The 11,137-nt window shown below is 38.3% G+C and overlaps 2 protein-coding genes across 4 annotated transcripts; one reads left to right on the plus strand and one right to left on the minus strand.

Moving 5' to 3' along the window:
* The first annotated feature begins 7,032 nt into the window (after window positions 1–7,032).
* LOC138136449 (venom protease-like) lies at window positions 7,033–9,051 on the plus strand. 3 transcript variants are annotated; one of them, XM_069055647.1, is made up of 7 exons: window positions 7,033–7,686; window positions 7,731–7,919; window positions 7,965–8,021; window positions 8,072–8,169; window positions 8,216–8,325; window positions 8,372–8,798; window positions 8,853–9,051. In XM_069055647.1, exons 1-7 carry the CDS (start codon window positions 7,611–7,613, stop codon window positions 9,009–9,011), a joined length of 1,116 nt encoding a protein of 371 aa, XP_068911748.1. In that variant the 5' UTR covers window positions 7,033–7,610; the 3' UTR covers window positions 9,012–9,051. The 3 variants fall into 3 exon arrangements, with proteins under 3 accessions (XP_068911748.1, XP_068911747.1, XP_068911746.1); XM_069055646.1 differs by having other exon boundaries at window positions 7,033–7,303; window positions 7,598–7,686; window positions 7,731–8,021; XM_069055645.1 differs by having other exon boundaries at window positions 7,731–8,021.
* Window positions 8,795–11,137, minus strand: Ipp (inositol polyphosphate 1-phosphatase). Its single transcript, XM_069055648.1, has 4 exons — window positions 10,235–11,137; window positions 9,918–10,185; window positions 9,698–9,863; window positions 8,795–9,448 (listed from the first exon to the last, which is right to left on the minus strand). The coding sequence occupies exons 1-4, from the start codon at window positions 10,442–10,444 to the stop codon at window positions 9,040–9,042; spliced, it is 1,053 nt and encodes a 350-aa protein (XP_068911749.1). The 5' UTR covers window positions 10,445–11,137; the 3' UTR covers window positions 8,795–9,039.

An 11,137-nucleotide genomic window follows, 5' to 3' on the forward strand; every position in this document is an offset into this window, starting at 1 on the left:
CTGATTTGTGTTTTATTGTCTTTCATTTAAATGTACTTACACAGAAATACAAACGTGCATCATATAAAATAAATCACATTTTTAGTCACCCCATAATGAAAACGGTAATTTTACCTACTCAGCAGCGGACGAAAAGCAACTCTTTTTCGGACGCTGAGCTTGGCGCCATCTGTTTTACAAATTAATTTGATCGCTCTTTATATTCATAAATGTATCTTATTTGAAAAACGCAGATACCTACCTACAAAATAAATTTGTAATTTTTCCAATTATGTCTTTTGCTTTGTAATTCATACCTACGATTGCGTAAAAAATTTAATATACTACATCTCTGCCAAAAGGTGCCTTTTGTCTTCGCCCGTTTTAACCCTCGGGCGCGCCTCATCCAGAAAAAGTACTAAATATATGAAAGTGACACTAAGTTACTTTTCCGCACTAGAAGGTATTGAAATGAGTACATATTATGTAATTAATTATGTACTAACACTGGCAACCCTGCAGAAAACTCAGACTTGGACGAAAAAGATGCACTTTTTGGCCTTGATACACATAAATACAGTTGTTACGTATAAAGGGTGCAACAATTCGTAAACACCACGAAGTAGTGTTGAAGGATCGCCAACTGAGGGAATGTGAAAATTGAAGCCATAGATATCGCAACTGAGAAGTTGATCACACTTCACTCGAAGTTTTCAGCATGTTTTCAGTACGACAATAGTCTCCAAGATGGATGTTGCGATTAGGCACTTGCGGTGGCAAGTTGCAAAAGACAGTTCATAAGGATCCAAAAGATTATTTGAAATCTAGATCCAAGGCTGTACAACAGATGCATCGATTGTTCTCCAAGACAAAAGCAATTCGGCAGTTCGTCGGAAAGATCATAACGTTAGTCCTTTGGAATGCTAGAAGAGTTCTAATAATAATTGATTGCCTGCCAAGAAGTCCCACTATCACTGCGGAAAATCCCTCTACGGTTTCAGCATGAGCAAGTGCTTTAGTATCTTGAGATTTAAAAAATGCTGCTGCGTACCTCTTTTCCCGAATGTGACTTCTCTGAACATTTTCCCCTTCCGTAAATTGAAAATGAGGAAGTTATTTTATTTAAGGAAGGAAAAAATAGATCTCGAGGAAGGTTGTGACAACAGTTTTTAACGATTCTGATGGAATTTTTTTAATTGATTACAAAATATAATTTACAAAATTAATTAAAATCGATACTAAAAACGATACTACCAAGAAAAAAGAAAAGGAAAGTTAGTACGAGATGTGCTGCTCCATCAAGGGGTTCGGCTTACTGAAATGCATTTTTAAGACAAATATTTTTTGCGCGACTTTTGTATAAAGCACATTTTTTTTACGACAGATTGTAAAGGGTCATTAAATGATTGTAGTCCAAGTAGGCGTAATAACTGAATGTAAAATTCATGGTTGCCGCTCCATATAAAAAATAATAAATAAGTGAATACACACAGGGGTTAAATTGGTTGCAAAACAACAATTTAGAAAGAAATAAATAGAATTCTCATCAACACACTTTTCAGTTTTCACCTAAAAATGACATTGACAGTAACAAAAATTGACAGTTCACAGCGAGGCGGCAAAAATTTCATAACATGGGCATGGCTTGCTTCGAATACAAAATACAATCATTTACTGGGTGCCCCAAAATTCGCGGAACAACGTAGTAGTACGTTGTTAAGTTGTCATTAAGAGATCAGGTAAAAATGTTTAAAAAAATCAATCTTCTTTTTTGTAGAAGATATGGACCTATTCGTTACCTACACTAAATGTGGCAACATTTAAAAACATTCTATGCATCCCAATAGTCTGCAAATATTTCATTTTTGTTGTATCCTTGGAAATGAGAGGGAAAAATCAAAGCCGTGTTGCCGTACGCTATTTGAGGTAAAACGAACATAAAATTATCTACTACTTGGAAATGCTGGAAATAATGAAGAAAATAATTGCAAACCTGATCACAATCGTTCAAAATTATTAGGCCACTGGCTAGTAAAAGACAAATAGTCAAAATCTTTTTTATTATTTAAAATAAATGAGATCAAAACTGCACCTTTTGGGCCCCCATATCTTCAAACCTAAGAGGTATGGAATTTTTAAATTATTTTTCTCGTTATTTTCTACCATGAATTGACATTGCCTCATTGAGTTGTTCCGCGAATTTTGGGGCACCCAGTATAACGACCTGTATAATAAATTATTTCCTATTTTCCTAAGTAAACTTTGTTGACTGATAAAGTTCATTCACGTTGGATTTCCTCGTCAAGGACAAATTATTTAATTTTTTGGCAGTATGAGTTTTACTGCAATAATATTTTAGCTGTGTACAGTTGGTTGAAAAAAATGCGGGAACTGTCAGAATAAAACTGACAAATTTTTTTGTGTGAAAACTTTTTACGAGAAATAGGTTAGAATTATGGTCAAAATTCAATGACATTTTTTAAAATTATTTGACAGGTATTGTCAAGCAGACAATTAATTGACAAATGGACAAAACCAAATTTACATTAGGAAAATTTTCGTTTCCCGTTTTTTTTTTGCAACCAACTGTATGTCGGTTAGGTCGAAAATTCGGGATAGGCATTTTTCAATTCTTGGCTGCATTTAATTAACGCAATTTTCAAATTAGCTGTTAATAAAACCTTTTTTTTTTCTCTCCGCCATTGTAAAATTAATCTGGAATAAGAGAGGAATCGAATGTTATGAAAAAATCTGTGACGATAATGTGAAAATTACTAGGAAAGGAGGCGCAGGTTTGCAACATGACAATTGATTTATGTATTTACTTTATTTTGTTTTACTTTTTTTAAAATTGGCGCCATTATTAAGCTTTACCCATTCTCAGTCATTGGTGGCCACGGAGTGTATGACAGGGAAAATCCAAAATGAATAAACTTTGGATTTTATATTTTTAAATTCTAGTTTCAAAACGTAACGCAGTTAAAAATCCTAAGCGCACCGTGTTAATTGTTTCAAATTGTTCAACACACAATTGGTAGCCCTGCACTATTTTGTAATTCTTCTTAAGATGAATGATACGATGAATGTTTATCAGCAGTTCTACTTTTTACCGCGCAGCATCCAAGTGTTGTCATTTATGTTTGCGTGTCTGTCAAAAATCAAATAAAAATCGGACATTTTAAAAAATTTTACATGTTCATTGGAGCTATATTAATTTCATATCTAAAACGACAGCAACTTCTTCTGGAGAAAAATCTTCCAATCCATCTACCATAAATAAACTTGTCCGCGTACTTTTTCTCGCTTGTTGAGGAATTTTTGAAAATTATCAGATCGCTAATAATTCTCAAATTAGTAAATATTAATGAAAGTTTTAATAAACCAGGTTTTAAAGAACTACATTTTTGTTATTGATCTTGCTTGGGTGGTGAAAAAAAGTCATATACAGGGTGTCTCAGCTAAGACTTTCGAGCATAATATCTCGGTTTTTTCCCAACGGATTTTATGAAATTTAAAATGCAGATATTTTAGACCGTGAAGGTTCAATTAGTAATAATAAAATTACCTCAAGTTAAAAAATGTAATTTTAACACCTGTTTCCTTTATCGAAAATTATGCGCGATTATTATTAGATTGTTAAACATTAAAAAATAGGGGTCTACACAAATAATTAAGTAAATCACTTGTCTGATTCAACGAAAAGATTAGATTTTGTCGTTAAAAATTTAATGTAAAATTTGAAGGTATTTGAGCAGTTACCTTTTGAAACAATTGATGATTAATTGCCAAGCAACATTTTGTACACCCTTTAAAGTCTGTCAAAATTGGGCGCGCTTTATTAAAAACGTCAAATTGTGAAAATTTATTGAAAATACTCTAAAAATAGACTAGAGCGACAGAAATTTCAATATTGTTAAAAAGGAAAAAAAAATGCCTATGGAGAGTGTCGTAAGAACTTCAATGACACAGTTCGTTTTCTCGTGGAACACCATCCAAATGTAGGCTTTACAAAATGTAAGGTTAAGAGAGTCGTCAATTTATTTGAAGACACAGGAAGCGTACGTGAACTAAATTACCTTGCTAAAATATTCCGATCGTGTTTTAGTTCTTTATGGAAGAGTTAAAGCATCCAGTATAATAAATTACGTCCAAATGTTGTCTTTAACTTTGTAAGTGTTTGTAAGGTTAGCAAGATAAACCTCAAATATGTCAGCTGCGCTTCTGCGAAAAGCGATGACCAAAATTCTGCAAAACTGCGCTTTTGTTTCATACGCGTCATGTTTTTGCATTTGCAGCCACGTTTAACACAGTTTTTTGCTTTTTTCTTGCAAACCAGACGTCTTCCAAGGACGAGTTTTTCCTTACAGCATTTTTTATTGACGATCAATTTGTTATGTAAATCTTAATTGATTCAACATTTTAAAAAGGCATGTAAAAGTTACGTTTTTATTCTTCACCGTCTAAAATATCTGCATTTTAAATTTCACAAAAATCCGCTGGAAAATAACTGAGTTATTAGGCTCGAAAGTCTTAGCTGAGACACCCTGTATACACCCCAGGAGAGAATGCATTTTTTCCTCTATGCTTTGTAGCACTCTTGCCACGCCCACTGACTTCAATAACACCTCAAGAAAAATCATACATTTCTTTCGATATAGAGTGTGATCAATAAGAAAACAAATCAAGAGTGCCATCTCATCTTTTGTTTTATCGAAACGTCTGTCTTAGCTTAATCGTACACATACTATGTATACTTGCTATACACAGTCGTTCTATTGGTTGCCTACTTCTAGAAAAATCTACTATTAACTAATTAATTATTAATAATAATTAATGCTATAACTTCAATTGTAAAACTTATTTTACCACTTATTCTGGGTTAATTGTTGCTTACAATTACAGGGAACGTCCGTAAACTTTGTCGAAATCGAAAACTATTTTCAAGGTTAACATCAACACCGTTGTTTTAAAACTGACGTTTCTTTGACATTTCACTGAAAAATCTGCTTACCAGTGGCGTCGCATTTGGTAGAAATCGTTATTTTAGTCTCTTAAAAGGAAATAAATGCATAGTAAAATTTTGTTTACTGATAGTGGGTTCGCTACGTTGAAATAATACGGTGCGATCAATTAAAAAATAAATCGAGTCGGCGTGTTACCTGTGGCAACCCATGCTACAGCATAGGCTCCAAAGCAAACTCGATTTATTTTTTAAATGATCCCTCGGTATGTGATATTGACAATAAAGCAATGTATCAATAAGAAAATAAAAAGTACCCTTGAAAAACACAATATATTATAAATTGTTTAAAAGAACAAAAGTGAATACATATTTATTTCATACTTACTCATGTTTACGTATACATACAGGATGTCCCAAAAATGGCGTACTAACAACTTACTACCGTATCCAGGATGTTTAAATGTACACGAAAAAAATATGGAAAAAATTTTTCAGACAAAAAAATTAATTATTATTATTTTTATTATTAACGGTAATACAATGTAAACAAAGATGTACTCGTACATCATTACCTTGCAATGTTACCGTAGTGGATTTAAAATATTTTTTTCGATTTCCAAAGCTTCTAAATTCACTATTGTGCAGGATTAGATATTGGTACTTTGTGATAATATCTACGATTAGAGGTAGCTGTCATGACAATTTAATACATATATTTCAAAATAATTTTCCTGTTAAGTGCCACTTTCAAGGACCGCCAAATCAGCAATTAAGTCCAATAGAATTTTTTAAACATTTTTCTGACGTTTACGGTAGTCTCTTCTACACCGTAGTGCACCGTTAGTACGCCATTCTTGGGACACCCTGTATTTAACTTAGTCATTTATATTGAATAATGTCACGTTGATAGTTATTACGACCACGCAATAAAATCTAGTGTGTAGCCTGTTTTGTTGTTTTTTTTTGCATAATTTTTTTTTTGCAATTGATCGATTGAATACATTAGGTATAAGTCATGCCAAAATACCATAAATACCACTTGACTAAAGTGCCTTTTGATCCTCTTGTAATTGTTGGTCTCGCTACGCTCGTGCTATAAACTTACACTTGGAATGAAAAGACGCACTTTGGGCCCTTGTCTTACCACACTATTCTTTTAAAGGGACTAAACTCTTCAACATCGTGACAATCAAGATACATACTAGAATTTTAAGTGACTACATTGAGAAAGAAAATTCGTGCGTGTTTACCTAATCAGAGCGCTTACTTTCATCCAATCAAAAATGTTTATCGCGATAAAAACATCCTACTACTCTGTCATCTGTCAAAAGTGATTAAAAAATTGCATGCTACCCCTGTCAGATTCTCAAATTGTTTTTAATAATTGTGTTTTTAATAACTGTATTATAAATAAATAATTAACGTTAAAGTTTGTATTCTGGAATTAATCTTCCCAAAAATAACACAACCTAATTTTTAATATCTGATAAATTTCCCAATTTTCACTTAAACATTTGTGCTTTAGACAATTTTACTCGTTGATATTTGGGCATTTTTATTCTGGTTAGGCCCGAGAGCTTTAGCTCGAGGGTTTAACCTTTGAATAAATTCAACTCATAAAATTGTCAAAGCAAACAGTAAAATTAGGTCTTGTTGTTTTACCTTCGACTAAAATATACCTAACCTATAAAAACAGTTGAAAGAAAATGGAAAACATTATTTATTTAGAAATAGTACACTTAGTGGGTTTGCATTTTTCAATTATTTTCTTTTATTCGATCGTGACACGCCACTGGTTAAACCACAATAGAAACAACTTTGTGTAACTGATACCACATATATTTATATTTTTGCATCCAGTCATATTTACAATTGTTAATAAATTTTTACTACACATTTAAAACTATTCTGATTTTTTATTTAAAAAACAATATGAACATGTTTCAACATTTTTTAAAAAACATCTAAAAATAATTCATTTACATTTATTTGTTTAATCGAAGATTTACCTACACTAATCGCGGTCACGTAAATGTGACTAATTATATCTAAATAATTATTCATAAATGCAAACGATTATACAACACACTTATTTACTTTGATTGCTTCACTTTCCACATAAAACACGTTAATAACAAAATCCAAATTCAGTTTTAGCAGCAGCGCAAAGCTTATTACAACGCAAACTACTTAATAAGAATTTTTTTCTTGTGTGTTTCATTTTGATCACAAAACATTCAAGTTCGATAACGACAAGTTGATGAAAGGAGTCGATTTATTTCCAACATCATTCCCTTCATGAATTTGTTGTTGCTAAACTTGCGTCGTATCCCCTACACAGGACATTAGCACAAAGTTCAGGTAAATGTAATTTATTGTGACCCAGAAAACAACAGTTAACCTGCATTTGGGTCCAAATCCGCGTGAATCCCCGATTTCGACATAGCGCATCATCCAATTACCGCATTCAGAGAACCTGAGGCCAAAAATAATTTCCACGAATCACAATGGCATTTTTTGGTCGATTTTAATAAAACTGTCGGATATACGAATTAAGTCTAATTTTCCACATATTATTGTATATTGTAATAAATATTTATTTCCGTTGATCTCTTCACGCCCGACGCTTGCAAATGATTCACTGGGTCTCTCCAGTACACCTCCAGCCATGGACCCAACCACCTGGTTCAAACTACTCGCCCTGATCTCGCTGTACCCGACCAAAATCCATTCGGACAAGTCCAGTAAGTCCCTTCACCTTAAAACCCACCTAACACGTTGCTTCAAGGTTTCTGCAAGACGCCAAATGGCGACGTGGGGCGATGCATCGAGTCGAAGAAGTGCCCCAAAGCTTTGACCAAGTGCTCCGAGGAGATGGTCTGTTGCCCGGCGATGCAAAAAATTGTGACGCCCAATACGAGTCCCAACCCCATCATCCCGACCAGTGCCCCACCGGTGGTCCCACCCATCACTATACGTAACTGTCTCACTCTTTGTAAAACCAGTACTGAGGTAGTTTTAGTTCCAGTTCCGATAATAGAAGTTACTACGAAGGCGCCAGTAACGAACGCTGTGACAAGTGAGTACTAGTAGTGCTAGTAGTAACTAGCAATTCACTCTTTTTTGCAGAATGCGAAGAGTACAAGCATCGGGTGAAGAAGAGGGCGTCGATCATCACTTACGTTTTTGGCGGTGTGTCGTCCCTCGGCAAAGAATTTCCACACATGGTGAGTGCCCAAATTGTAGATTTGAATCATGACTAGGGCGTTGTAGGCAATCCTGGGCTATGGATCACCCGAGAAGGTGGAATGGTTGTGCGGGGGCAGCCTGATCAGCGAACAATTTGTCTTGACGGCGGCTCACTGCTTGATCACTTCAAACCTGTAAGTCCCAGGTGTTGTCTAGGTTTGTTTAATCTCGTTGGGTTAGAGGAGATCTGGTGCGGGTCCGCCTGGGCGATCTGGATTTGCAAAGCGTGTCCGACGATGCCAGTCCCGAAGATTTTGGTATCTCGCTGAAGATAGTCCATCCCAATTACCACCCGCCGTCGCAGTACAACGACATAGCTCTGTTGAAGCTGGACCGGGAGGTGGACTTCAACGAGTACATCGCGCCGATCTGCGTGCAAGCCAATAGAAACCTACCAAACACCAACTTCATCGCTACTGGTTGGGGGAGGACCGAACTGGGCGGAGCCCAAAGCGACATCTTAATGAAGGTCGACTTGGACTACTTCCCCAACGAGGTCTGCCGCAAAAACTACGACACGATTTCGACTGAACTCTTGTCGAGGGGGATCGTGGATGACACGCAGGTCTGCGCGGGGAGCTACCACGACGACAGAGACACCTGTCAGGTCTCACCAGATTTATTTAACCCGAGTTTACATTGTTGAGATTTTTTGGTTTAGGGCGATTCCGGTGGTCCTCTGCAGATCCGCGACGACGCTTTGTACCTGGTGGGGATCACGTCCTTCGGGAAGGTTTGCGGCGTGCCCAACAGCCCCGCCGTCTACACCAGAGTCTCCTACTACGTCCCTTGGATCGAACAAATAGTCTGGCCTCAATAACTTGTTTCTAGTCGAGCGCCAGTAAACTTTACGCCAAACACTTGACGATATCTTCCAGCACCTTCGGCTCCTTGTAGGCGACGACCCCGCCGCGGTTGCAACTGTCCCCCCGCGAATCTCCATACGTGACGCTTTCCCCCACGCGGCTACAAACCACTACGTCGCCGCCAAGCGCCCTCAGAATCGCCTGGGGGCCGCAAGTGTCCCACTTGAACGTCGAGTCCCTGGTCAAGACGTACGCGTCGGCCAAACCGGTTATAACCGCCAAGATCTTGTAACCGGCGCCGGACGCTTCGACTATCTTGTAACCGGTTCGTTCCAGTTTGAGCGTGACGTCGCGGTTCTCGCTACTGCTGACGCAGATCGTCCTACTGGGTGGGGGTGCGGGTGGGAGGCTGGTCCCGCTGGGCACGCCCCAAAAGCACAGACCTGTCCACCTGAAACGTGAGAAGCGAGTCACGCGGGGTGTAGAGGCGGGGCCTGGCCGTGCAGTGTACAAGCAAGCCACGCCCGCGCTTCTCGCAGCGTGGCGGATGTGATTGCATCAAAATAAACAGAGACTTTATTTCTGGAGATATTAAAGAGCGGTTTTCACACAACTATAAATACGCGTGTATTTATAAATGTTTGCGTAAATACATACAGCGGGTCCTAAGATTAGTCCAGAGTGGTAAATATTTTCTTACTTGTTCTCGCTGTAGTTGGCGAAGGGTTGGTTGACGACTCCCACTAATGGAAGCCCCGTTTTCTTGTCGTACGCCCCGATAAGCACGGTGACACATTTTAATCCGCTTACGCTAATCCCGCAAGCGGCAACTTCTTCAATTCCATTAATATACTCAGCGGTGGAATCTGCAGAGAATCGAATAAAAAACACAAATCAACCCCCACAGATGGAATTTTAACCGATCGGATCAATCCAAATCCCCAGGTCTTCCAGACAGACCCTGAAGTCTCCAGTTGGTCTCTTGGTGTTGACGTCGTCTAAAAATACCTCTCTGTGGACTTCCGCCGCCAAGAGCTCCGCCGCCTGCGCGTCTTCGTTCAAAACGACCTGGAGGAGATCCGCGGTCTCTTGCTGGTTGTTTCTGACCTCGACGGCGATGGTCTCGCCCAACTTGTTGCTAAAGATGTTGTTTTCCTCGCCGAATATCGAGTCGCGCAGCTTCGGGAACTACCAAAGACCAAAGACAATCAACAAAACTTCACAGAATCATTCTTACTCGGCTGCCGACGTCGTGCTTGACCAGTTGCTGGATGAGGACGTCGGCCAAGGTCTTGAAGTCGTCGACGAACCTGGGGTTGGCCTCGTCGGGGCGCTTCTTCTGTATCAGCAACTGGAACAAGTGGTCGTTTTGGCGACAGAGGCGCGCCACGTTGGCCGCCTTCTCCGACACCACGATTAACTCCTGCAGCAGGTCCATCTCTGACATAACCTCACAATCGCAGAATTATCGCGACTCGTCCAGATTGATTCGTATTTTGCGCATTGTGTAATTGTTGTTATTGTTGCACTGCGCGCTCGCTACGCTTTTCCTGCTGAGGTTTCCTGCCGACGCCGTCCGAATTGTATTGATTAGGCGAGGTCGGCGGCGTTCGGCGAGCGGTAACGCAGCAGGTTTCGAATGTTTCTCGGAATGGTGACGCAGGAATTGATCAACCGAATTTGGAAAAAGTGTGACCGCGAAGACGTCGTTGCAGGTTTGTGGGTCAGGTGCCAATAAAAGTTCTTCGGTCGTGGGCGTGGGTATCGATATGATGGCACATCATGTCAAATGTGAAAGTTGAAAAACAATTTTATGGCTTAAGATAACAGATCGACCTATTGGAAAAATAAATGGATTCGATTTTACTACTTTCTTTATTTCGAGGCAAAAGTGATTCCGGCGGAAACGTATGAAGAAAGTTAGTGTCTTGACGCAGTTGGTTGCGTCACTGTTAGAAATTAATAGAACTTGCTCTGACACCCAATCAAAACAGGATATCAGCACAAAAGCAGATTTTCCTGTTTCTTGTTCCAATTACCTAATCTTATCGCTGTAGATAAGATAAATTTAAATATAACAACAACTTTATTCTTTTTCAACATTCTTTCAAAACAAATGATTACGGCTTTGAGTACATTA

The sequence above is a fragment of the Tenebrio molitor genome, chromosome 8 (assembly GCF_963966145.1).
Source record: "Tenebrio molitor chromosome 8, icTenMoli1.1, whole genome shotgun sequence".
Lineage (NCBI taxonomy): Eukaryota > Metazoa > Arthropoda > Insecta > Coleoptera > Tenebrionidae > Tenebrio > Tenebrio molitor.

Coding starts and splice junctions, on each gene's coding strand:
- LOC138136449 (XM_069055645.1), top strand. CDS start 7,611: ATGGACCCAACCACCTGGTTCAAACTACTCGCCCTGATCTCGCTGTAC. Junction 8,170..8,215: donor GCAAAGAATTTCCACACATG/GTGAGTGCCCAA, acceptor AGGGCGTTGTAG/GCAATCCTGGGCTATGGATC. Junction 8,326..8,371: donor TGCTTGATCACTTCAAACCT/GTAAGTCCCAGG, acceptor TCGTTGGGTTAG/AGGAGATCTGGTGCGGGTCC.
- Ipp (XM_069055648.1), bottom strand. CDS start 10,444: ATGTCAGAGATGGACCTGCTGCAGGAGTTAATCGTGGTGTCGGAGAAG. Junction 10,186..10,234: donor AGCACGACGTCGGCAGCCGA/GTAAGAATGATT, acceptor GGTCTTTGGTAG/TTCCCGAAGCTGCGCGACTC. Junction 9,449..9,697: donor GCCAACTACAGCGAGAACAA/GTAAGAAAATAT, acceptor CTCACGTTTCAG/GTGGACAGGTCTGTGCTTTT.